Here is a 27,939-nt window from a genome sequence, read left to right on the forward strand (position 1 = left end):
TTACAAAACCAAAAAAAGTGCTTTAGTAAGTCAGTAAAAAGTAGGTATGTAAAACAAGAAAATGATAAGGGTGCCCATACTTACGCACCTGTCATTTTGTTTGAATGCAGATTGCACATTTTCTGTTAGTACAATAAACCTCATTTCCAGGCAGAAACATTACTGTGTCCAACAGTTATTAGATATATGAAACTGAAATAGCTGTTGCAAAAAAAACAACAACAATTTTTATAAAACATTAAGCTTAAGATTAATAGGGGTGCCCAAACTTTTTCATATAACTGTAAATTCCCTAAGAGTAATAATTTCCAAAATGGGGGCACTTGAGGGGGATTCTGCTTTTCTAGCATTTAGGGGCTCTTTATATGAAATCCACAAACTAGTCTAGGAAAATCTGCATTCCAGGAGGCAAATAGCGCTCCATCCCTTCCGAGTCACTCCGTATGGCTAAGTAGTACTGTACAGCCACATATGGGGTATTTCTACATTCAGCAGAAATTGTGGGACACATTCTGGTATCATTTTTACTCATTTCCCAATATGAAAATGTAAAAATTGGGACTAACACACAATCTTGGTGGTAAAAATGTAAATTATACCATTTGGCAGAGAAGAAAAAAAATTAAAAGATTGTGAAACCTGTGGTGTCAATATGATCACTGCAACCATAGATGAATTCATGGAGATGCTTAATTGATAAAATGGGGTCACTTATGGGGGATCTGCTGTTCTGGCACCTCAGAGGCTCTGCCAATGTAACATGGCACCCTCAAACAAGTGGAGCAAAATCTGCACTGTAATATGGCGCTACTTCCCCTCTGAGCCTTGCACTGTGCCTCAAAAGTGGTTGTCGACAACATATGGGGTATCTGTGAACTGAGGAGAAATTGCACAACAAACTTTGGGGTCCATTTTCTCCTTTTGCCCTTGTGAAAAAAATACAAAATTTGTAGCTAAAAAGATGTGTGTAAAAAAATGTGATTTTTTTTTTTTATGTTCACGGCTTAACGTTATAAAATTCTGTGAAGCACCTGGGGGTTCAAGGTGCTCAATACACATCTAGATAAGTTCCACTTGTTGGGGGCTTGCACTGTTTAGGCACATCAAATTTTGTATTCAAAAAGTCAAATGGAGCTCCTTCCCTTCCGAGCCCTGCTGTGCGCCCAAACAGTAGTAGTCCCCCACATCTGTGTACGCAAGAGAAATTGAACAACAAATTGAATGGAGCAATTTCTCCTTTTAACCTTATGAAAATGCAAGATTTAGAGCTTAAAAAGCTTAAAAGATTTGGAAATTTTTTTTTTTTTTTTTTTAAATTTCCACAGCTCTACGTTTTTAAAGGGAACCTGTCACCCCCCCAAATCGATGGTGAGGTAAGCTCACCGTCATCAGGGGCTTATCTACAGCATTCTGTAATGCTGTAAATAAGCCGCTGATGTTACCTGAAAGAGGAGAAAAAGACGTTAGATTATACTCACCCAGGGGTGGTCCTGCTCGGATGGGCATCTCAGGTCCGGGGCCTCCCATCTTCATTCCATGACCTCCTCTTCTGGTCTTCACACCGCGGCTCCGGCGCAGGCATACTTTGTCTGCCCTGTTGAGGGCAGAGCAAAGTACTGCAGTGCGCAGGCGCCGGAAAGGTCAGAGAGGCCCAGCACCTGCGCACTGCAGTACTTTGCTCTGCCCTCAACAGGGCAGACAAAGTATGCCGGAGCCGCAGTGTGAAGACAAGAAGAGGACGTCATCCTATGAAGATAGGAGGCGCTAGAGCAGACCTGAGACACCCATCCGACCGGACCGCAGCGGGACCGCCCCTGGGTGAGTATAATACAACCTCTTTTTCTCCTCTTTTACCTCACCATCGATTTTGGGGGTGACAGGTTCCCTTTAACTATTGTGAAGCACCTGTGGGTTCAAGGTGCTCAATACACATCTACATAAGGTCCCATAGGGGTCTAGTTTCCAAAATGGTGTTACTTGTTGGGGGTTTCCACTGTTTAGGCACATCAGGGGCTCTCCAAACACGACATTGCAACCGCTAATTATTCCAGCATATTTTACATTCAACAAGTCAAATGGCGCTCCTTACCTTCGAGCCCTGTGCCCAAACAGTAGATTTCCCCCACATATGGGGTATTGGCATGCTCAGGAGAAATTAAACAACAAAATGTATGGTCCATTTTCTCCTGTTACCCTTGTGAAAGAAAGAAAAAAAAAAAAATTGTCCAAGGCTGGAGTCACTGCCGTATTTCTCCTGCGAGAATCGCATCGTAAAACTTGTACTGGCTGCTGGCTCTCCTGATCTGAGCTTGACAGCTGCATAGTAATCATCATGCTGGGGTCAGGAGAGGTGCTGGCCAGGTCAGGAGAGGTGCCGGCCAGTCCCTGCAGTGCGATGTGATTATCGCACGAGAAATACGGCAGTGTGACTCCAGCCTAAAGGAAATTTTTTGTGAAAGAAAAGTTAATTATTTTTTTCCTTCCACATTCCAAAAATTCCTGTGAAGCACCTGAAGGGTTAATAAACTTTTTAAATGTGGTTTTGAGCACCTTGAGGGGTGCAGGTTTTAGAATGGTGTCATTTTGGGGCATTTTCTGTCATATAGGCGCCTCAAAGTCACTTCAAGTGTGAGGTGGTCCCGGTTGTAAAAATGAGAAATTGCTGGTCAACTTTTAACCCTTATAACTTCCTAACAAAAAAAAAATAAAAATAATGTTCCAAAATTGTGGGGATGTAAAGTAGACATGTGGGAAATGTTATTTATGAACTATTTTGTGCGATACGACTCTCCGATTTAAGGGCATAAAAATTTAAAGTTTGAAAATTGCTAATTTTTGCCAAATTTCCGTATTATTCACAAATAAACGCAAGTCATATCAAAGAAATTTGACCACTACCATGAAGTACAATATCTCACGAGAAAACATCCTCAGAATCAGCAGGATCCGTTGAAGCGTTCCAGAGTTATTACCTCAAAGTGGCAGTGGTTAGAATTGTAAAAATTGTCCTGGTCATTAAGGTGAAGGGTATGTGCACACGTTGCGGATCCGCAGTGGTTTTGACGCTGCGGATCCGCAGCTGTTTTCCCTGAGCTTACAGTACCTTGTAAACCTATGGAAAACAAAATCCGCAGTGCACATGCTGTGGAAAAAAAAATTAGCGGAAATGTAGCGTTGTTTATTCTGCAGCATGTCAATTCTTTGTGCGGATTCCGCAGCAGTTTACACCTGCTCCATAATAGGAATCCGCAGGTGTAAAACCGCAGGTGGAATCCGCACACAAAACGCGGTAATTCCGCAGTGCGGTTTACCTGCGGATTTACCAAAAATCAGCCCGGAAAAAAATCAGCAGGGCTTTCCGCAAAGTGTGCACGTAGCCGAAAACAGGCTTTGTCTGAAAGGGGTTAAAGTGCTCAGATAAATTATGTATGGTAGACTGATCTCATCTTTAAAATATGAAAAAAAGTTCTTATCTTCAAAGGAAAGGAATGTTTACAAAAAAACAAACAAATGAAAAGTGGAAAGAATTTAGCAGCACAAGCCTGAACTCCATTTTTGAGATTCCATAGAAGTTTCATTTGTGCAAAACATAATAAACGTATTCATTTTGAAAATGCTAGCCATAGCTTGTGCAACAGGTTACACCAGACATGAACCAGAGGTCCCAGAATGCTCAGGCGAACAATGGAACCAGAGCTACAGAGAAACACTGAGGGAGACCGGAGCGCAGCATGATGCCTTCAGCTACCCCCTTACTATTGCTCATCGTATCTGTGCATACACTAATAGTGGTGGGAGCCTGGATCACGCAGATTTATATGGAATCCATTTTGTATAAAAGATGGCTGGACCATTGCACAAAACATGCACGTTTTACCTTTTGATCATTACCATCTCCTCAAACATGGATTACAAGTTTATTTTTACATCTTCCTCCGCAGAATAAGGCTACTTTCTCACTCATCAGTTTTTTGCCGTCCGGCACAATATGGCGAATTTTGAAAAAAAAAACTGATACGGTTTTTTTTTCCTCATAGACTTGTATTAGCGATGGATGGCTTCACATTTCATCCGTTTTTTGCTGGATCCGTTGAAAATCCTTTCTCCGGCGGCCAGAGAAAACGTACATAAGAACATTTTATCTAGCCTGCGAAAAACTTATAAAACATGAGGTGAAATGATGAAATCCGGTTCTCTTTCTCTCTTCCCCGGAACAGGAAGTCCAAACTCTATCCCCGGGTTTACAAAAGAAAAAAAAAAGTGGATTCAGCAAAAAAACCACGATCCATCGTATCAGTTTTTTAATAATTTTTGCCGGATCCGTTTAAAAAAAAAAAATTCACCGGATTGTGCCTGTTGGCAAAAAACTGGTGTGTCAAAGTAGCTTAAACAGTCGTATTAGTAAGTGGTCAAGTTAGAAACAATAGTACACACTTACCAGAGCACGCTTGTAAATAGTGGCAAGCTGAATTCATGAAAGGAGGCAGTATGGAACGGAGATGCCACATTTTAACCCCTTAATGACCGCCAAAATACAATTTTTCATTTCTGTCATGTCACTTTCCATTAATTCCTGAAAATCACCTGAAGGGTTAATACACTACCTGACAGCGGTTTTTAATATGTTGAGGGGTGCTGTCTTTAAAATGGTATCACTTTGGGGTGTTTTCCAATATATAGGACTAAAGGCACTTCAAACCTAGATAGGTCCCTAAACAAGTACGGTAAATTTTGTACATTTCCTTGAAAAATAAAGAAAAATTTCTGCTCTTTTTTTAAACCTCCTAAAATGTTAACAAAATCAACATTCTACAAATGGTGCTGCTGTAAAACAGCGATGAGGGAAATGTTATTAACGTTTTGCTGTGGTATGACTATCTGGAGTAGGCCGGGGTCACACTACCGTAGAATACGGGCGAGAAGCCATCGCGTAGCACTCGGACCAGTGTTAATCTATGGGGCAGCTCCCATCAGCATTTTTCTCCTCAGGCGTATTCAGCGTGCGAGTGAAATAGCAGCATGCTGTTATTTTACATGTATATCGTCCGAGATATGGAAGTCTATTGGTGCGAGAAAAAAATAAAATAAAATCGAACGCCACACAGAAATACACAAGCATTTTCCTCATTTCAACCCATTGAGCCATTAAATTCAATTCAATAAGCCATACGCATGTCAAACAGATACATAGGTCATCGCATTACACACAGAAGACCATATGGAGAACACTTGTGTGACTCTCGGCTGAGAGATTCGGGCCGATTTTTCATACATTAAATGTGACGCCAGCCTTAAACGGATAGTCAAAGTTTGAAAATTGCTAATTTTTTATGTCAATTTTTTTTTTTTTTTTTAAATAAATGAACACAACATATTGACGTAAATTTTCCTTCATAATAAAGTATAATGTGCCACGAAAAGACATCTTCAGAATCACTGAGATTTGGTGAAGCGTTCCAGAGTTATTACCACAGTGACACTGGTCAGATATCAAAAACCACTAAGTGGTTAATAAATATGGCATTTACACCAACAAGTAAAATCATGACACTATTGATGTGTGTTATGCTCACACCATGCACCATCCGACAAACACAATCTAAACTACAACACACGTGGTTATACGGTTCATGGCTTTTCTTGAGCACATTGAGTAAACGTCTCAAGCGCACAGAACAAGGGTTTACTTACTTTAATATAATAACCTGTAGATCTTCCCCTCCAATTAACACTTGCACTGCCTCAGTCAGATCACTTTATACGTATGCAAAAAACAAATGCTGACAAATTTTCTGTGAAGCTTTGGATGCATAGGGAACGGTCACCACTTTTTTGCTCTATCAGCTAAAAATATAATTTAATTGCTTGTCAGGTATGCATTCCACATCTACATTTGAACCCCCCCCCCCCCCCCGACACCCCATGCATCACCCATAAAAAACTTTTTAATTTGTCCCGCGCAGTATGTTAATCTGTTCAGTCCTGTCCGATGTGCGTTGCCTCTGTTCCCTCACTCCACCCCTCCTCGGCTTGCTGTACGCATTCTTCGCTGTGAATCTCGCAGAGTGCATACAGACTTTGCACGTGTGCGTTGCAATGTGACCTCGCGCGTGCGCAGTATGCTTTGCCCAAAGGCGGGAAAAGCAGTACGGCGCACGTGATGCATGGGGTGTCGGGGGGTTTCAAATGTAGATGTGGAATGCATTCCTGACAAGCAATTAAATATTTTTAGCTGATAGAGCATAAAAGTGGTGACAGGTTCCCTTTAAGGTCAAGCCACAGCATATTAAAAGGGCTAAAGGTCGGACTTAACCATTCCAAACAGAAATCTTCTTAAACCAAACATTCTTTAGTTGACTGACTTGTGTCCTTTGGGTCATAAGTCTTGTTGCCTCATCCACCATCTCTTCAACTTAAACTATAGGAGCTGATCTACAGCTCCCACCAGCAGCCAATAAACCGTATAATGGAGAAGGCTTGTTCTGTTCCTCACACAGTTTACATCTGGTCTCTGACAGAGGTACTAACTGCTGATCGAAGGGGGTGTCGAATGTGGGACCCTCAACATTCTTGTCTTGATGACCTATCCTATGGTTCGGTCATCAACATCCTAGTGGTGGAAAACCCCTCTGAGGTAATAAACTGTTGCCCTTACAGTGTCCTGTAAAAGTCTTGAATCTTTACAATTCATAATTCCATCAATGATCACAAGGCATTCAGGCCCTGGGGCAGTAAATAGGACACATTCCATGCTGCTCCCTCCACCACACTTCACGTTTAGGATGAGGTTTCTGTGTTTTGTGGGGACTTTCTCCTCTAGTGTGGTGCATTTGGGCTAGTAAATTTCCATTTTGCCATCATCTGTCCACAGAACATTTTCCTAGAAGCATTATAAGACATTGATGTGGTCTCACGGGTTCTTGCAGTTCGTAGAGTCTTCACTTGGTATCTGTTAACTGTGGGTTCCTCTCGCATTTGATAATTGCACATTGTGCTCCGCCCTGGAGTCATCTTACCAGGATGCTCTCATACGGAGAGTAGCAGCACTTAAGTTTCTCCATTTTTGAGCTGGTAATAGATGTACACCAAAGAATTTAACAAGGTCTCTAATATCTTATGAGGTCCTCTGAAAGGCGCCTGCTGAGGCACGATTCACACTAACAAAGGTTCATCATTAACCAGGCTCTAAGTGACTTTATTTAATGTGCAAAGCAACTATGAAACCCACACTAACAACCTAATCTCTTTAATTGTAAAGGTGAAAACAGACGCGTGATCGGCTGTACTATTGACGCATGATCATGAGGCAAAAGCATGCAGCCATTCGCTACCACAAGAGGGCGACGTTTCAGTTCTGTGGGTGAAACCAAGTGCAGGGTTGACCAAACACCTTTTACCCATTAGCTCGTGTTGGTGATGTCATTTACACAGAGGTTCACTTATTTTTCTCCATTCATTTTGGACGTTTACGCAATATACTCAAAAGATATGAGCAGTATAATTAAATGGCTTTTCTCTATATTTTTGATTGAAATCGCATCACATTTCTAAAGTATTCAATTCAGAAATCTAGGCAATTCCAATGAGCTCACAGATGGAAGTTTGTTTGTTTTTTAACTGCTTCCATACAGCTTCAATCTTTAAACCACCAGGCGGTCCAGCCTTTACTCTGCACTGACAATTTAAAACATCACTGCAAAGTAAGCTGCTTGCAAGAGATTGTACAGCAGCAGGAGCGGGGACCCGGCTATCACAGCCATACACAAGGCAGAGGATTGTTGGGAAGGCAGAGATGGCAATCAATCGCTGTATACACCGCATAGGAAGTGCTTTTAAAGGCTTCTCCTTCCTACCCTCATCGTAAAACTAAAAGTTCTATAAAAATAATTTCTCCTGAAAGGGGAACACAAAAAAAAGCCTCTACAAAAAGCAATGATGAATCAGGCCTTTATGTGATCTACTACAAGTCTGAAGAACCCTGGCAGGGAATTGTCTCTTCTTGGCCCTCTCCATATTTATCTGCAGGGACAATACGTTGTATACATAATTTCTTTTTCAGAATAGAGTAGTAGATTTTTTTTGCAGACAAACCTGAAGCCCAAGACAGCTAGATTGGGATTACACAAAAAGTTTCTGGATTTATGGGCTGTAGAGGTTTTGTGCAATGATATTAAAATACTGACTTGCCCAACCATCTTGGAGAGTACAATATGTTGACATGTGGCTTTTTTGCAGTGATTTTTTTGTGCAAACAAAGTTAGAAATAAATCGCAAATGATGAAAAAGGGTCAAAATCTCAGGCCTCATTCACACCTCATTTTTTTGACGTACGAGAACGGACCGAGTTTCACCAGTCACTGCTGTAAGATTTCTGCACCGATTCGAAAAAAATACAGAAGTGAAAAATTAACAGTACATGTAGGCAACCAAGTGCGTTCCGATTTCTTATGGAGCCACACCCGGATCAATATTGGGTATGTCTCGCTGCAATTTTTCACAGACCAGTCAGCCCGCAAAAAAAGGTCACATGAAGGTGAATACTGCAACACGGCACTTCTGGCTGCTGAGGTAGGCTCCTATTCCGTTAGTCAATAATCCTTCGTGTATCAATGAAAAAGATACATTTTTATTGTATGACAGCAATCCAAACTCCACGAGACATCATCATGAAATAGATTGTCCCGGGATAACCTCGGAAATGGGTTCGGCTTTCAAACGGCATACATACTAATTACATAGATCTCAGACTTGATGAGACTGGTGTACGTAAAAGTATTACACGGCTATGCTGACATGGATTTTTTGTAATGATGGTTTCCTTATCTAATTTTAAAATGTATAGTGTATGAGCCCAGCTTTAGCTTCATACATAAAATGCCCATGTTAATATTAGGATTACACAGTTATTCAGACAAGGATTTCCAAAGTAAATACAGCAGCCTCATGGGGTCTAAAAAAAAATAAATACCAATAATAAAACCTACATAATTTCAGCATCTTTTTTTTGTGAAAACGAGTAACAAATTTCCTGAAATACCTTTATAGGTCTCATTCAGACGTCATGTTGTGTCTAATTTTTTTCCCCACGTATAACACAATACATTATAATCTATGGTCTTATTCACATATTCATGATTTTTTCCAGTAGCATGTGTCTATGCAAAACTCATGGAGACATGTCCATTTTTTTCCTGTATTGCAGATGGAAAGGGCCAATACAAGTCTGTGGATCTGTGAAAAACACAAAGCTCAAGTATGGCGGTAGCGAACAGTCCGTGTGCTGTGCGGATTTACGGTACTTTTAAAAAAGTTTTATAAATGAGGTTTAGTGACCAAATCGGAGCAGTTTTGAGGCTCTGGTGTTCATGCAGACAAGTCTATGTCTGGTAAATGAGGATTTGTGCTTCTGTCCTCAGGAAGGATACAATATCAGCGGACATAGCCCCTACTACATGGATGACTGACCAAATCCACATCCCCGGTCAGGACCACTATCTCCACCCGCTAGAACGAGAACCTCTTCTCAACATGTCCGTGTACCCGAACTGCGCAGCTCCTTTGGATTACCATTTGCTCTCTTGGTTGCGGCTAGAAGACCACCGGCACTGGAGTAAGGTCTCAGTGTATTGTGGTGGAGACCTGCTAGTAAGTGCGAGATGTAATGTGGCAACACACCCAGTAGTCACATAACGCCCAGCCCACACAAACAGGAGCTTGTACAGAACCCACAATAAAAAAGCCAAGCCGCTACAGATTTCAGAAGAGAACTGGATTGTCAAAAATCGATAGTGACTGCTCCCTACAACGTTCTCTAGAGGAATCCGAGATGGAACGGGGATCATCTGTAAAGAGGACGCCGTCAATAAAATACACCACACATGGGTGATCGGGGGTAGGGTAGATCCATCATCACTGAGCAAGAATCTATTGTGCTGCTCGGGATCTCACCTGCGAAATCTGACTGCACCAACCACATTAGCAAGGATTAGGAGCCATGACTGCTAGCCGGGGAGGCGTCCTGCTCGTTTCCATTATGTGTGAATAGCGTCTAGGTTTCAGTACAGAGTTATCCAGTAATTTATTGAATTTGAAACTACTCGCTGCACTTTCCCCACCTGCTGGTCCGTGTGCACACCCTGTCTGCAGGCTACCGGCACTCTACTCATACTGTGCCCAAACTTCTACGTATACATGTTACTTGCGCAGTCTTGATTTACAATTGTTGGAAAACACTGCTCCAGATCACGCAGACCGATGAACCGCCTCATCGGGGAGCAGTTAGAATGCTAAACTGTGCCAAAGTTCTGGTGTCATTTGTGAAAAACAAAAACTGTCTTGAACCCCTTAGCGGCAGAGCTAATTTGGTACTTAATGACCAGGCCAATTTTTACAATTCTGACCACTGTCACTTTATGAGGTTATAACTCAGGAACGCTTCAGTGGATCCCGGTGATTCTGAGTGTTTTTTCGTAACATTGTACTCTATTTTAGTGGTAACATTTATTCGATGTGACTTGCATTTATTTATGAAAAACGCAATATGGCAAAAATTTAGAATTTTTCAAACTTTGATTTTTTGTGCCATTAAATCAGAGAAATATGTCACACAAAATACTTAAATGAAATTTCCCACATGTCTACTTTACATCAGCACAATTTTAGAAACATTTTCTTGTTAGGACATTATAAGGGTTAAAAGTTTACCAGCGATTTCTCTTTTCTCCAACAAAATTTACAAAACCATTTTTTTTTTTTTAAATACCCAAAAGTGACACCATTATAAAAACTGCACCTCTCAAGATGCGAAAAACCACATTCAAGAAGTTTATTAACCCTTCAGGTGCTTCACAAGAACCAAAGCAATGTGGAAGGAAAAAAAATGAACATTTAATGTTTTTGTTTTGTTTTTTTTTGGGGGGGGGGGGGAGGGGGGGGACACACTTTTTTACAATTTTTTTTTTCACAAGGGTATTAGAAGGAAAAGAACCCCAAGATTTGTTGTACAATTTCTCCTGAGTACACCAATACCAGATATCTGGTGAAAAGCCATTGCTTCGGCACAAGGCAGAGCTCAGAAGGGAGGGAGCACCGGTTGACTTTTAGGCTATGTGCAAGTCAGGATTTTCTGCAGAATTTTCCTGAACAAAACCGGACTTTTTCCTGCAGGAAATCCGCATGCATTTTTTCGCGTTTTTTTCCGGAGCTTCCCAATGCATTAAATAGCGGCAAAAATGCGAAAAATCCCCAAAAGTAATGAACATGCTGCGTTTTTTACACAGAAAAAAACGCATCATGTGCACAAAAATTGCAGAATGCATTAAAATGATGGGATGCTTATGTATGCACTTTTTAAGCGTTTTTTCTGCGGAAAACGGCCGGAAAAAAAAACATGAAAAATCCTTAACGTGTGCACATAGCCTTAGAACGCGTTTGGAGACCCCCTGATGTACCTAAACAGTGGAACCCACCCCCCCAAATTCTAACCACACCTTCACGCCCAACCCACTTTAGCCCAACCCAAACCCTAATGGAAAAATGGAATATATATTTTTTATTTCATTATTTTTACCTAAAGGGTTAATTACTTTTTTTTTTTAATTTTGATCACTGTGATACTGTATCACAGTGATCAAAATTAACCAATAGGAAAAATGTCCCATTGTTGCCGGGTGCCAGCAGGCAGATCTTGGCGGGTGCACTGCGCCCACCATTTTCTCCTGGAAGACGACGCTGGTGGCCCAGGGGACATCACAGGGGGATGCAGGGACTCCGAAGGTATCGGGGGGACCCTATTTCTCTCTCCTCTGATGTGTGATCACATCAGAGGTGAGATAAATTCAATGGAGAATCAGACTTTTCTTTTTTGCAGTCACCGTTATATCGTTAATAACGGCGATCGTAAAAGCGGGGTCGGTAAAAACTGACCCAAATCATGTTCTCTGGGGTCACCGCTACCCCCAGTATCCAAGCCACCAGAGAAATTCCGACTCTGGGGGGCGCTATACACATTCCACAGCGCCATTAAAAAGCGGCAGTTAAGGATTTATGTACCCTTAACTGCCGCCGTTAAAAGTAATCTCGTCGGTTGTTAAGGGGTTACTAAACGGTATCATATTTACAATGTGTTTTAGAAAATGTTTACAACCTTTGACAAAGGGGCGTGGCCTTGCTGGGCTGAGGTGCGGTTTATAGCGTGACACTAAATGCGTCACAATTTTGGCCCTTTTTTTTTTTCCTTCACACAGTAAGCCGACTATTAGATGGCGTAAATTTAGACTAGACAGTCTTAAGGGGGAATGGTCTCAATCTTATTTCTTCAGAGGCCTCCCATCCCTGGCCCAGTGCTCTCCCAGGTGGCTACTAGAAGGAGCTTTGCTTCTACAGCATGCGATTTGATAAAGAGGGCCTGAGACTGGCCACATCCAGCAAGCTTTCCAGCTACAGCACGGAGCCCGCTAGCTGCGCCACCTAGGTAACTGGCCACTCAGACAGCAGGGTGGCCAGTAAACTGTACACAACAGAATGACATTTCTGTCCATTCTGGAGAAAGGAGAGGATTTTTAAAACTGCAAAGCTGTTGACAGCCCCTTTGGAATTACACTGGTATATCAATCAGCATACACAAGTTTGATAAATTTGATGCATATTACGCTGCTCCAGTCTAAGGCCGCGCTCAGTATTTCACATCAGTATTTACCGTATAAACCAAAACCAGGAGTGGGTGAGAAATGGAGAAGTGCTGACATGTCTCAGTCGCTACTTTCACACATCAGGTTTTTGCATCAGGCACAATCCGGCGAATGTTGGAAAAAACGGATCCGGTGCAGATTGTGAAGAACTGATGCGACGGATCCGACTAGCATATCCAGATAATTGGATAAAAAAAAATAATTTTGGAGCATGCCAAGTTTAAAAAAAACGGAATTCAGCTCCGGAATCTGTCATTTTCGGGATCCGGCACATTCCGGCTCCCATAGGCTTCCATTCTAGCAAACAGCCAGAAGCGCCAGATCTGGCACTTCCGGCTTTTTCGCCGGAGACAAAAAAACCTTCCTGGTTCACGGGGTGACAAGTTCCCTTTAAGGGTTTGAAGATACCAAACATTATAGGTTCTTTTTCATTTAAAGGGAACCTGTCCGCAGGATTGTGCACAGTAACTACAGACAGTATCAGGTTGGCGCCAGTATTCTGATTAATGACACCTGGGGTGATAAAATCCGTCTTGTGGTGGTTGTTTAATCTTTATTTTCAGCTTATGAGATTCTAAGTATCGGATTTTTATATGTTTTTAAAGAATGTTGCTGTGATGAAGAAGTGCGAGAGCTGGGTCAAGGTCTGAGATAAGATCAGTGATTTTACAAATCACTAGTTGTACTTTTTCCCCAGAGAACATGTAATACGTTACCCTCCTCCTCCCCACATCTTCAACACATGGGAACAGCATCTGAAAATATAGAGTGTAGGCGAGTTGAGACCTTATACCATCGAGAAAGCAGTTTATAGCCGACCTCCTGAAATCGCAGGCTGATGGATGATTTGTATGTCAAAACTGCATGCATGCATACTCTATTTTTTGGATTATAAGACGCACTTTTTTTACCCCAAAAATTTACCGGCCGCAGTGGAGCAGGGTCCCAGGGTTGCTGCTGGAGGAGGCAAAAGTGGAGTGTTGCTGCAGGCCGAGATGAGCGGGTGTTCGGAGGTGTTGGGGCTCTGCCGACATTTTGTGAAAGCCCAGAGCCCCCGCACTTACATGGTTTACTATGCGCAGATGGAGAGCTCAGCAGATGAGATCTCAGCCTTGTGGCTTGAATGCAGAGTTTGGGGGTCATCTGACGAACTGTCTGCAGCACTTGGAATGAAAAAGAACAATTTTACTTTCATCACTCCACAAAATGTTTCTCCATTTCTCTTTAGGTCAGTGGATGTGTTCTTTGGCAAACTGTATCCACTTCAGTACGTTTTGTTTGTTTTTTTATTTATTTATTGATTGATTTATTTTTTTAACAGTGGGTCTTCACATGGACTTGTTGCTAAGAGACTAGCTTCACACAGGCATCTTCTAACAGTGTCAGTACTCACTGGTAACTGGAGATCGTCTTTGATCATCCTGGAGCTGATCATTGGCTGAGCCTTTGCCATTCTGGCTATTCTTCCATCCATTTGAATGGTAGACTTCCATGTTTTTCCACGTCTCTATGGTTTGGCTATGTTACAGCACTGGAGATCATTTCAGCTGAACAGCCTATCATTGCCTGCACTTCTTTGTAAGTTTTACCCTCTGCAATCAAGCTTCTAATCAAAGTACGCTGTTCTTCTGAACAATGTCTTGAACGACCCATATTTCTCAGGCTTTCAAGGAGACATGCATGTACAACATGCCCTTGCTTCACCCTTAAATAAGGGCCACCTGATACACACCTGTTTCTTCACAGAATGATTTACCAAAATAATAGCAGTGTGGGGATCAATTAGTGAGAACACAACCACTTTCAATTATTCTAACACACAGAGTCAAAAACATGCAGATCATGAATGCGAAGTGGTGTTTTTTTTTAGAATCTACTGCACCAACTGGTAAATTGTTTGACATGTGGTAACATACCGTATTTTTCGGACTACAAGATGCACTTTTTCCCCCCCAAAAAAGGGGGAAAATGGGGGGTGCATCTAATAGTCGCAATGCAGGCTTACCGTGGCGGCAGAGGTGCGGTGGCAGAGGTGCGGGGATGAGGAGGCGCAGTGAGCGGGGTCCCTTTCACCGGTGAGGTGATGCAGCAGCCCGGTAAGCAGCAGAGCCGGGTGAATCCTGTAGTTATCGGTGGTGGCGGCCATCTTCCTGAGGCCGCGCGTGTGCAGATGGAGCGCTCTGTTTTCCGGGGCTTCAGGAAAATGGCAGCGGGAGGCCGCGCGTGCGCAGATTGAGATCGCGGTGGCCATTTTCCTGAAGCCCCGGGAAGCAGAGCGCTCCAGCTGCGCACGCGCGGCCTCAGGAAGATGGCCTCCACCACCGATTACTACAGGATTCACCCGGCTCTGCTGCTTACCGGGCTGCTGCATCACCTCACCGGGGAAAGGGACCCCTCTCATGCAGTGGCGTGGGGGGGCACAATGCGGGGGTGGGTCACCAGGCCGCGGCAGTGGAAAAAGTGAGTACGATGTGAGCTGTCATGTGCCTGTGCGGTGAGCGGTTGTGCTGGACGCGTATGGTATGGCGGGGCTTCTGCACCCTCATGTGGAGAGCAATGGCCGAGCCTTGATGCAATACACAGTTACTGTTGCTCTGAGCTTTTATTTCGCTGCTGCCTGGTTATACGCCGCACACCGCAGCCGCGCATACACACAGGCGGCGCGGCCAACATGGAGGCTGCGTGTGAGGCGCTCGGCAGCAGGCCGCAATGCTAGTTTCGGTCGAGATGGTAAACAGCGGCCCAGCCAGTAATGGAGCGCTGTCACTGCCAGCCTGTAGTCATGCGTGTCAGTGCCCAGCCAGTACTGGAGCGCTGTCACTACCAGCCTGTGGTCATGTGTGTCACTGCCCAGCCAGTAATGGAGCGCTGTCACTGCCCAGTCAGTAATGGAGCGCTGCCACCGCCAGCCCTCAGCTAAGATACTGTAAATTCGGACAATAAGACGGAACCCCATCTTATAAAAAAATCTTTTTTTCTGCAATTTTCACCCCAAATTTGGGGTGCGCCTTATGGTCCGGTGCGTCTTATAGTCCGAAAAAAATATGGTAATTTATACCCAAAACAGTGATCAATCTGGTTAGTCATATTGGACTGCTATTATTTTGAGCATTACTGTGCGTGTAGCAGAAATGATCATCAGCTATGGATGCCGGCCAAGGGACAACGCTCATAGAAAATTTAAAATGACAAGCACGGGGGTCTCCTGTAGACTTCCGGTTGTCATGCCAACCCTTCAGCACCCCACGATCATGTAACAAGGGTGCCAATGTGCATGGTTCGTAACGCTCCTCTGGCCGATCATGTTAAATGCAACAGTCATAAATGGAGAGCAGCATTTAACTTGTTAACAGGTGGATCATGATTGCACCCATGGCTGTTAGGGGCACATGACAGCTGATCAGATCAGCTGTCATGTTCTAGAAAAGGTGTGGGGCCAGCATCAAAGGGAGGAAGGCGACCGATGACGTACAGGAAATTTGTAAAGGGGTTAACAGTCCACTTAGGGCACTTGAAGCTGCAATCGTCTGATAGCTTGTGCCATGTATAAAAAAAAAGCTCAATCTCCTATGATCATCTACAGGCTGGCTTTCCCAGGAGAATCGTCAAGACAAGCCTGGAGGTCTGCTGAAGACCCATTGACGCCCTGCGATCAAGTCATGGCATGTGGAATTACATCCTCCTTCCAGAGAATGTTGACTGCAGCTGTCAGATTGACAGTAGCATTTAACAGGTTGACAACCATGGGTAGAGCAACGATCCACCCGTGGCTGTTAAAGGCACATGATGGCTGATTAAATCAGCCCCATCATCTGTTGGGAAAGATGTGGGCTCGGCCTGTGAGCCCACATCAAAGGCAAGGGATATGACATAACATACATTTACGTCTTATGTCATGAAGGGGTTAATAGCCTGTTTAGACAGGCTGACCGACCGTGCTTTAGATGAGCACATGACGATCACTAATAGCTCATTCTGTGCACATATGCTGCCATTCTTCTTAGCAGTAAAGGTTCTGTTTGCACAGGGTGACGATCTCTTAACGAAGTCAAAAGATCCTTTCATCTGACGAACGATCAGCATCTTCCATAGGTTCACATACAGAGGTTTCTTTTGCAAAGAAGCTGCGTTTTACAGAACCAGCAAAAAGTTATGAGATTTCAGAAATCTCATGCACACTTTTTTCTGAAAGAAATTAAGAACTGCAGAGTTTTGAAATGCGCAGAATGTCAGATCTTCCAGTGTGGTTTATTGCTTGTTTTTTGTTGCGTTTTATTCACCAAAAGCAAACTTTATTAAACATGTACTGTAATAAAGTCACATGTAATCTGCACAAAAAAAAAAAAAAACAGCTAGAAAACGCTGTAAAATCTACGATCTATGAGTTAACTGCCAAAGAGCGAGTTTTGGCGGCAGAAAAAAAAACACCGGAAAAAAAACCTCTTCATGTTAGCATAGTCTCAGTGTGATTGAGAAACAAGAGTTCCTAGGAAAGCTTGTTCCTGCTAACATACAGTGTAAATGCACATTGGAACAGTTTTGATAAATATGCCCCATTGTTCCAAAATCTATATCGTCTCCTTGGACATTATATCCATTTTTACTGTCCCTTTTAAACATTCAAAGTTACAAGATTGGCACATTTCAATGGAAATGTGTGACAAATTCAGGTTACCACTTTTTGGCACGGTGAATCCTAAATACTGATATAATTAATTTTTATACATAGGCCAGTGCTGAGTCAGAGAACTCATTTTATTTATAAGATTGTGCCTGTGCGAACCGTCATCCAGTCAGTTCCCGTTTACTTCCTCCCTTTTACCTTGCTTCCTGCACACATATACTCATTGCTTGGGTTTTCCTGAGCACGCTCGGGTGATCTCCGAGTATTTGTTAGTGCTCAGAGACTTCGTTTTCGTGGCCTCAGCTACATGATTTACGGCTGCTGGACAGGCTGAGTACATGTGAGGGTTGCCTGTTTGTTAGGGAATTCTCACATGTGTTCAGGCTGTTCAGCAACCGTAAATCATGCAGCTGAGGCCACGAACACTAAATCTCCGAGCACTAACAGATACTCGGAGATCACCCGAGCAACGAGTATACTCGCTCATCACTAGTCCTTATACTTCACAAAGCAAACTCAGCCTGTTTCCGTTCCTGATCTTACGTACTGAGCAATATACTGTAAGGAGAATCATTGGGGTAGGAAAAGGTGAAATACAGTAGCCCACCTCTATTAAATGTGGTGCCCCTTTCTCTATATTTTTAATATCTTAGATAGTGGCTTAGATATTTGGGAATATTATGACATGTCTAAATCCATACGCAATAAATTGGAGTTGGTCCCCCCTTTGTACCTTATACAGCTTCTACGCTTTGGGTAAGGCTTTCTACAAGATCTTGGCGTGTGTCCATAGGGCTTTTTGACCATTCATCCAGAAGAACGTTTGTGAGGCAAGACACTGATGCTCTACTAGAAGGCCTGTTTCACAGTCTCCGCTCTAGGTGGTCAATGGGGCTGAGGTTAGGGCTTTGTGTGGCCAGTTAGGCTTTTCCATAACTAACTCACCCAGCCATGCCTTTAGCAACCTTGCTTTGCGCACTGGGGCACAGTCATGCTGGAACAGAAATGGGCCTTTGTCAAACTTTTCCCAGAAAGTTAGAAGCTGCAATTATACTAAAAGTCTCAGTAGGTTGACACATTAAGATTTCCCTTCACTTGAACAGAGAGGCCCAGGAGAAACCCTGAAAAACAACCCCATAGCATCATCTCTCCTCCACCAAACTATACAGTTGGCACTATTCAGTTTGGCAGCTAATGTTGGAAGCCAACGTACCCAAACTTGGCCATTAGACTGCCAGAGAGAGAAGTAAGATTCCTTACTCCACAGGTCACGTCTTACCGCTCCAGAGCCCAGTGATGTTGTGCTTTACACCACTTGATCCGAAGATTGGCATTGTGCTTGATCAATGGGCTTGCATGAATGCTGATGCTCAGGCATGGAAGTCCATGCCACTAAGCTCCTGAGTCACAGTTGCTATGGTGATGTTAATGACAGAGGAATTTACTAAAGAAAAAAAAAAAAGGGAGCGCCAGCTGACAACGGAGGATAGATGTACCCAGACTTGTAATAGAGCGCAACACTCACTCTGTGAGGGAAAGTGGGCAACCTCTACTCTCCCCCTTACCCCTCATTCATTCTGATTAAGGGGAAAATGAGTAGACATGATATTGGTGGTGTTGGCTGGAGCTGCTTTTTCAATTTTTAGCTAGAGGAGGTTATTAATTTAGTAGAGACTTATGAACTACGGTATGCACTTTAGCACTGGGTGACTCCGCTTTGTCACTTTACGTAGTCTCTACTTCATGGCTGAGTCGCTGGGGTTCCTAAACAATTCCACTTTTCGATAATACCACTCACAGATGATCATTGAATATTTGGAAGGGAAGAAAATTTGCGAACTAACTGATAGAAACTTAGTATTACAAGACTAGGCTCCATTTCTGAGAGCTCTTCAGAGCGACTCATCCTTTTACAATTGTTAGTAGATGCAGACTTCATGGCGAGGGGATGGAGATTATACACTTGTAGCAATGGGACTGAATGAAAAACCTAAATTCAATGATTAATGTGTGCCAGTACATATGTACTGTATTTATTCTGTAAAAATAACAGACAAACATTGCTAAATAGAAGTAATAACACCGTTCTATGTGGGCCACTGAGTCCTGATATCTCCAGTTTGGGAGATGTGCGGTCAATGAATGCAAACACTTGTTTTACATTCAAAGGTTACTCCTACTTTCACACATCAACGAAATGTGTCCATGGAGGTTGTACTCAGGCTTCACACACAGAAATGAAATAAGGCCTCGAGAAGGAGGTTCGTGTATCAATTTATACGTTTATGGCTTTGAGACACAGAAAGATATAGGATTCAGTCACCCCTGATTGGCAGCTCTCTGCCTATGCACAGTGTATACAGAAAAATGTCACAGTGGTGGGGATGGAGTTATACAGAGCTCATAAATTTGGACGACTACATGGCAGCAGGTTTACTAGTCCTCTAGTGATAATCCCCTGCTGATAAAACAATGATTATAATTATCAAAGCTACAACAAGCAGACCAGTAAGCTCCACATTGTTGAAATCAGGGTCTCTGTCTCTACATTATGGAGCTCTCAGATAAAGTTACTCCTTCTCAAAGTTTTTGCCACTTTAAGAAGGAGAGGTATACAGGGAAGACTTGTACTGTGACTTATTAACGCCTTTCTTTTGCTGTCTGCTCTGAATGCATTACTTAAGGCTGAATATGGATGGCAATGCACAGACTGGCCGCGGCTCTCCTGACCTGAACTTGGCAGTCCCATAGGCATATATAACACATATAAACATCCCAGACGCTAGGTGTGGTCTCACCCTAATGGAAAGATTTCCACCTGCTCCATGTTTTGAAGTCATGTCTAGTTTTGGACTCCAAATACTACTGAAATACTGTGAGTAAAGGTACCTTCACACTAAGCGACTTTCCAACGATATCGCTAGCGATCCGTGACGTTGCAGCGTCCTGGATAGCGATATCGTTGTGTTTGACAGGCAGCAGCGATCAGGATCCCGCTGTGAGATCGCTGGTCGTTGCTGAAAGTCCAGAACTTGATTTCGTCGCTGGATCTCCCGCTGACATCGCTGAATCGGTGTGTGTGACACCGATCCAGCGATGTCTTCACTGGTAACCAGGGTAAACATCGGGTTACTAAGCGCAGGGCCGCGCTTAGTAACCCGATGTTTACCCTGGTTACCATTGTAAAAGTAAAAAAAAAAAAACACATACTCCGGCATCTCCCACAGAGCAGAGCGGTGACGTCACCGCTCTGCTTTACGGCCGGCACTTACACAGGATGCAGGAGGAGTGCAGGGAAGCGGACGCCGGGCACCGGAATGTGAGTATGTGTTTTTTTTTTAACTTTTACGCTGGTAACCAGGGTAAACATCGGGTTACTAAGCGCGGCCCTGCGCTTAGTAACCCGATGTTTACCCTAGTTACCAGCGGACTTCGGCATCGTTGGTCGCTGGAGAGCCGTCTGTGTGACAGCTCTCCAGCGACCACACAATGACTAAACAGCGACGCTGCAGCGATCGACATCGTTGTCTGTATCGCTGCAGCGTCGCTTAAGGTACCTTCACACTAAACGATTTACCAACGATCACGACCAGCGATACGACCTGGCCGTGATCGTTGGTAAGTCGTTGTGTGGTTGCTGGGGAGCTGTCACACAGACAGCTCTCCAGCGACCAACGATGCCGAAGTCCCCGGGTAACCAGGGTAAACATCGGGTTACTAAGCGCAGGGCCGTGCTTAGTAACCCGATGTTTACCCTGGTTACCATTGTAAAAGTAAAAAAAACAAACAGTACATACTCACCTTCTGCTGTCTGTCACACGTCCCTCGCCGTCTGCTTCCCGCACTGACTGAGTGCCGGCCGTAAGGCACAGCACAGCGGTGACGTCACTGCTGTGCTCTGCTTTTACTTTACGGCCGGCACTCACAGTCAGTGCGGGAAGCAGACGGCGAGGGACGTGTGACAGACAGCAGAAGGTGAGTATGTACTGTTTGTTTTTTTAACTTTTACAATGGTAACCAGGGTAAACATCGGGTTACTAAGCGCGGCCCTGCACTTAGTAACCCGATATTTACCCTGGTTACCATTGTAAAACATCGCTGGCATCGTTGCTTTTGGTGTCAAACACGACGATACACGCCGATCTGACGACCAAATAAAGTTCTGGACTTTCAGCAAAGACCAGTGATATCACAGCAGGATCCAGATCGCTGCTGTGTGTCAAACACAACGATATCGCTATCCATGATGCTGCAACGTCACGGATCGCTATCGTTGCAAAGTCGGTTAGTGTGAAGGTACCTTTAGTGTGAAGGTACCTTAAGGCATAACAGGGTAAGTGCACATGCCAAAAAACGGACACAGGTTTTCCAGAACTAATTTCACCAAAATTGGCATGCGTTACATATTTTGCGGATTTGACTCTTTGCACTGTAAGGGTATGTGCCCACATTGAGGATTTGCTGCGGTGTTTAAGCTGCGCAGTTCCGCAGTGTTGAATACTCAGCGGCCGGCTGTTACAGCAAAGTGGATGGGATTTCTAGAAACCCCATGTCCACTGTGCGTCTATGTGCACCTGCGGAGACTGACATGTGACGCGTCTTTCAGATCCGCAGCATGTCAAGTTCTCTTGCGGGGACACATGCAGATTTTCCCCATAGACTTGCATTAATGAGGAAAACCTGCATGTGTTAAAAACAAAACAAACAAAAAAAAAAAAACACGTATATAGGTGTCCGCTAATTTTCATAATAGGTGCAGAAATGGTGCGGACATTCTGCAGATCCTGAATGCGGGAAAGTAAAGATTGCAATGAAAGAACTAACAAAATGCAAACTTCTAAGGTGAGCAAAATTACCACAATATTGAACTGAGATCTTCACAATTGCAATGACTTCGCAGCACCGCGCTCCAGCGGAGTTTCTGTACAGAAAAGCGCTTATTGAGCCTAGAGGTGTGAGGACTTTCTTACTACTTAACACCTTATTTGTGGATCTAGTGTAAACAGGAGCAAGGAGAGACAAAGCTTAACTACCAGAGGGCACCAAAGTCCAGCTGCTGATGAGATCCTTGGCAATAAAAGTAGGTGTTAACATTCCAGAAATGTCTTTTTAGTTAGGCTTCTTTCACACTTCAGTCGTTTGGCGTCAGTCACTTCCGACAAAGTGACGGATCGACGGATCCGTCACAATTGTTGAAAAAACGGATGTAACGGATCCGTTTTTTTGACGGATCCGTTACTCGGGGGTTGTATATACTTTTTGGAGCATGCGCAATTGAAAAAAATTGAAAAAACGGATTGGGGCGACGGTTCCGTCGAAATAACGGTTGCGACGGATCCGTCGCCCATAGGTGGCCATTCTATGGAATGACGGACGCGACGGATCCGTCGCGATCCGTCATTTCAACGGAGACAAAAAACGTTGCAATGAGGCTACTTTCACACTAGCGTTAACTGCATTACGTCGCAAATCCGTTTTTTGCCGAAAAAACGGATGCGTCAAAAAAAGTGAAAGACGTATGCAACGCATACAGCATTTCGACGGATCCGTCGCAAATCCGCTAAACGTTTCCGTCGAAAATACTGGATGCGTTGCATACGTTGCATCCGTTTTTACCATCCGTTGCATCCGTTTTTACGACGGATCCGTTTTTAAAATGGGAGGCTCCCAAATTTGATTGGCTACTGGAAAATATGGAAAACTATATAATTACTGTTTTTACAGCCCATCTTTGAGGGTTTTAGTTTTGTGGCAGCGATGGAAGGTGTTCTTGTGAGGATTGCACTTAAATACGTGGCACTTAAATACGTGGCACTTAAATACGTGGCACTTAAATACGTGCCACGTATATAAGTGCCACGTATTTCAGTGCCACGTATTTCAGTGCCACGTATTTCAGTGCCACGTATTTCAGTGCCACGTATTTCAGTGCCACGTATATAAGTGCCACGTATATAAGTGCCACGTATATAAGTGCCACGTATATAAGTGCCACGTATATACGTGGCCATATATGTGGGGTTGAAGGCCCAGGCCAGGTTTATATAGATTTGGGGGTGTCTGGCCATTTGGCAACAAAATCCAGCTTCTGAGCATGCTCAGTGTAAAAAAACGTATTGCAGCGCTGCATTGCGTCGTACGACGTGTCCCGACGCATCCGTCGCTCATAGGCTTCCATTGTAGCCAACGACGCATGCCGCAGGATGCGTCGCGACACGTTTTTTAGGCGGAGACAAAAAACGCTACAAGCAACGTTTTTTGCCGACGACGTATCGCCAAATTTCGACGCATCCGTCGTAAAACGTACACGACGTATGTCAATCCGTCGCAATACGTCGCCAATACAAGTCTATGGGGAAAAAACGCATCCAGCAAAAACTTTTGCTGGATGCGTTTTTTCGGAAAAAAGACGTTTTGAGACGTAATGCAGTTAACGCTAGTGTGAAAGTAGCCTGACCGTCAATGTCTAGATGACGTCCGCTAAATTTTGACGGATCCGTCGCATGACGGATGGAACGGACGACCATCCGTCACAATCCGTCGCTAATGCAAGTCTATGGGGAAAAAAACGGATCTGTCGAAAAAAAAAAACGGATCCGTTTTTTGAGGAAAATGACGGTTTTAGACTGACGCCAAACAACTGAAGTGTGAAAGATAAGCAGTCTCCATAAAAATACAAGGCTGGAGTCTTTACCTAGAACTCTGGGTTGTGTTGTTCCTCAATTATTATACCTGGAAATATATGAACACATTTACTACCTTCACCATCGTTACCGGGGTGTGCTCAAAACAGTCAGAGCCACGTTCACACATTTAGGTTTTCTCAGTATTTGTAAGCAGGGGGGTGGAGTCGGAATAAAAAGGCTCGACTCCTAAAATATATAATAAATTGGGTGCAGTAGTACAATGCAGGATGTGCTGTAAATGTCTTCAGAAGAATTTGGGAAAGTTATGAAATGTCCTATAAATGTCTGTTCTGTTCCTGATCTGGGCTTTCAGTGGAGATGAATCTGTGCCGCACTTTATGCACATGCTCAGTAGTGACCAGTGCTGTGCGGTTGGAGCTGAGATGAATCTGTGCTGCACTTTATGTACATGCTCAGTAGTGACCAGTGCTATTGGGCCGGAGCTGAGATGAATCTGTGCTGCACTTTATGCACATGCTCAGTAGTGACCAGTGCTGTGGGGTTGGAGCTGAGATGAATCTGTGCTACACTTTATGCACATGCTCAGTAGTGACCAGTGCTGTGGGGTTGGAGCTGAGATGAATCTGTGCTGCACTTTATATACATGCTCAGTAGTTACCAGTGCTGTGGGGCTGGAGCTGAGATGCATCTGTGCTGCACTTTATGTACATGCTCAGTAGTGACCAGTGCTGTGGGGCCGGAGCTGAGATGAATCTGTGCTACACTTTATGCACATGCTCAGTAGTGACCAGTGCTGTGCGGTTGGAGCTGATATGAATCTGTGCTGCACTTTATATACATGCTCAGTAGTTACCAGTGCTGTGGGGCTGGAGCTGAGATGCATCTGTGCTGCACTTTATGTACATGCTCAGTAGTGACCAGTGCTGTGGGGCCGGAGCTGAGATGAATCTGTGCGGCACTTTATGCACATGCTCAGTAGTGACCAGTGCTGTGGGGTCAGAGTCAGGGAAATTCGAGAGTCGGAGATTTGGCTTACTGACTCCACAGCCCTGTTTGTAAGCCAAAACCAGGAGTGGGTGATAAATACAGAAGTGGTGACGTGTATCTATTATACTTTTCTTCTGACTGTTCCACTCCTGGTTTTGGCTTACTAATACTGAACATGGCCCTAAGGGCGTTTGTGCTTTTTTCGTGCAGCTACTGAAGACAATGTCAGAAGGGAGAGGGGAGAATAGAAGAGATTCTGTTTCTTTTTTTAACGTCTCCTAGTTTTGGTTTAAAAAATTACCTGAAGACAATGAGCCCGATATATTAAGAGCGACGTTGCTCATGATGGGCATAATAAAAAGGCGTGATGTTGTCAGACAGTCCTGAGTCATGAAAAAAATTAAAATGGTGTGAGAATGACAAAAGTCCCATAATTTAGAACAGCCTCTAGTTGCGCCAAATTTTACAACTTTTCAAAGCTTTCATACGAGAATAATGGCGGAAAAGCTTTGCTGAGTTGGGCCCAGGGAGCGGCGTGTCAGTGACATCCAGGCATCAAATAACTCCTCTGAGTAAGCACTGCAGAATTCTATGGAAACATGCTACAAGTTATGTTCTACAGAAAAATACTAATATTTGCCAACAGACTTCAGGAGCGATACAATCTGCCAAACACTCAGTCACAAGTTAGAGGGAACCTGTCATATTGAAAATTGTCTGTCAGGACTCCTGCACACATCCCATCAGTGGGGGCTGTTGGGGAAAACCGTTCACACACAAGGAAACGCCCCACCAGCAAGAAGACGTGCCTGGCCATCCGCACATGCTCCGCCAGCAAGAGGACCTGCCGGGGCACGGGCACTCGCACCCACCAGCAAGAGGACCTGCCTGGCCATCCGCACGTGCTCCGCCAGCAAGAGGACCTGCCTGGCCATCCGCACGTGCTCCGCCAGCAAGAGGACCTGCCTGGCCATCCGCACGTGCTCCGCCAGCAAGAGGACCTGCCTGGCCATCCGCACGTGCTCCGCCAGCAAGAGGACCTGCCTGGCCATCCGCACGTGCTCCGCCAGCAAGAGGACCTGCCTGGCCATCCGCACGTGCTCCGCCAGCAAGAGGACCTGCCTGGCCATCCGCACGTGCTCCGCCAGCAAGAGGACCTGCCTGGCCATCCGCACGTGCTCCGCCAGCAAGAGGACCTGCCTGGCCATCCGCACGTGCTCCGCCAGCAAGAGGACCTGCCTGGCCATCCGCACGTGCTCCGCCAGCAAGAGGACCTGCCGGGGCACCCGCAACCACCAGCAAGAGGACCTGCCGGGGCACCCGCACCCACACCTGCCGGGGCACCCACCAGCTAGAAGACGTGCCAGGGCACCCACCAGCTAGAAGACATGCCAGGGCACCAACACCCACCCCCACCAGCAAGAGGACCTGCCGGGGCACCCGCAACCACCAGCAAGAGGACCTGCCGGGGCACCCGCATCCACACCTGCCGGGGCACCCACCAGCTAGAAGACGTGCCAGGGCACCAACACCCACCCCCACCAGCAAGAGGACCTGCCGGGGCCCCAGCACTAACCCTGCTAGCAATACCTGGATGCACACAGCCTGATGAAACCGCCATGAGGCATCACTACTTTATACCCAGCACTAAAGTGTTTCAGAAAACTTGGGGTTTCCCTACAACCTGTTCTGCTGTAAGGCCACATGACTGCGGACAGCAGCACAGGACCCCCGCGCAGATAGCGCCCCCTCTGAGCCCAGCTCCGGCCAGCATCCCGGATCACCAGCTTAGGCCGCCTGACTCCCACCCCGTGCCCGCGGCCTCACCTCGTCCGCCGGGAGTCCCAGCACCTCCATGTAGGAGGCCATGCTACTCGCCCCCGAGCCGTCCGGGTGATGCTTCTGTCACTCCAGAGTTTCCGCTCCTGAACTCACCCACTGAGCGCGCCCCCGCTGGCCAGCAGCTCGGCGTCATGCGCGCTCCCGGCGGCACGTGATCATGTGCGTCCCTGCCAGTGTCACCCGATCTGTCGCGCAATCACAGGGTTCTGTTTATCGTGATAGCACGTCATATAGCATTGTGACTTATCGCGAATACGGCGCTGCCTGCCAGTCACCACAGCGGGGAGCAGTGTGGATGTATCCGTGCTCGGCGGGCACACGTGGGGTCTCCTCGGAGTAGAATCTGCAGGGAAAAGCCCTCCCTAGTTATTGGAGACCGACATGCTGCATTTCTGGCGAATGGCGATTATTGGGTCTCGCCCAGGAGTCAGCGTTGATGGTTTCCGTATCATCACCCGCTCCTGAGTCGCAACCATCACCCGCCCGCTCCTGAGCCGCAACCATCACTCGCTCCCGAGCAGTAACCATCAGCATAATACTGATGTGTGAATGAGGTTACTTTCCCACGATGAGTTAACACTCAGGGCCGTATTTAGAGTTTCTGCTGCCCTAGGCACTTTTAGTGCCGCCTCCCCCTTTGGTGAGTATGACACTATCGGCAGCGACTTTGGCAAGAATCGCTGATGTGAAAGTCGCCTTTTGCAGCAGATCCGGCAGTTTTTTCACATCTGCCACGTAACGGATCGCTTATGGCAACACTGCGTTCGGCCTCATTCATTCCCTATGGGATTTGTGGCACTTGCTGTGATCTGGCAAATGCGGTACCATACCTCCCAAGTCTTGAAGGGAAAGAGGTATAAAGGTTGCGGCGCACGTAGTGCGCCACGGCAAATTGTAGGCCACGCCTCTGACCACACCCATTTCACAACTAGTCACACCCATATCCAAGTCCCAACCACACCCATTTAGCACTGCTGATCGCACTGTTTCATATACAATAATTATAACCAAAAAAATATGGCCACACAATGCTCCATACTGTATAATGGCCACACATGATGCTCCATACTGTATAATGACCCCACATGATGCTCAATACTGTATAATGGCCCCACATGATGCTCCATACACTGTATAATGACCGCACATG

General features: G+C 45.0%; 1 protein-coding gene across 5 annotated transcripts in view; it reads right to left on the bottom strand.

Moving 5' to 3' along the window:
• The window catches only part of NEDD4 (NEDD4 E3 ubiquitin protein ligase), a 175,650-nt gene extending 148,350 nt beyond the window's left edge, over nucleotides 1–27,300 (bottom strand). Inside the window, exon 1 of one of the 5 annotated variants that reach the window (XM_077263792.1) lies at nucleotides 26,775–26,973. In XM_077263792.1, the coding sequence (XP_077119907.1) occupies nucleotides 26,775–26,816 (42 nt within the window). In that variant the 5' untranslated portion in view covers nucleotides 26,817–26,973. Of the gene's footprint in view, nucleotides 1–9,948; nucleotides 10,007–26,774 lie in introns of those variants that run through there. The other 4 variants (XM_077263791.1, XM_077263795.1, XM_077263793.1 and 1 more) reach the window with 4 other exon arrangements.
• Nucleotides 27,301–27,939: the final 639 nt, after the last annotated feature.

This window comes from Ranitomeya variabilis, chromosome 5 (genome assembly GCF_051348905.1).
Source record: "Ranitomeya variabilis isolate aRanVar5 chromosome 5, aRanVar5.hap1, whole genome shotgun sequence".
Taxonomy (NCBI): domain Eukaryota; kingdom Metazoa; phylum Chordata; class Amphibia; order Anura; family Dendrobatidae; genus Ranitomeya; species Ranitomeya variabilis.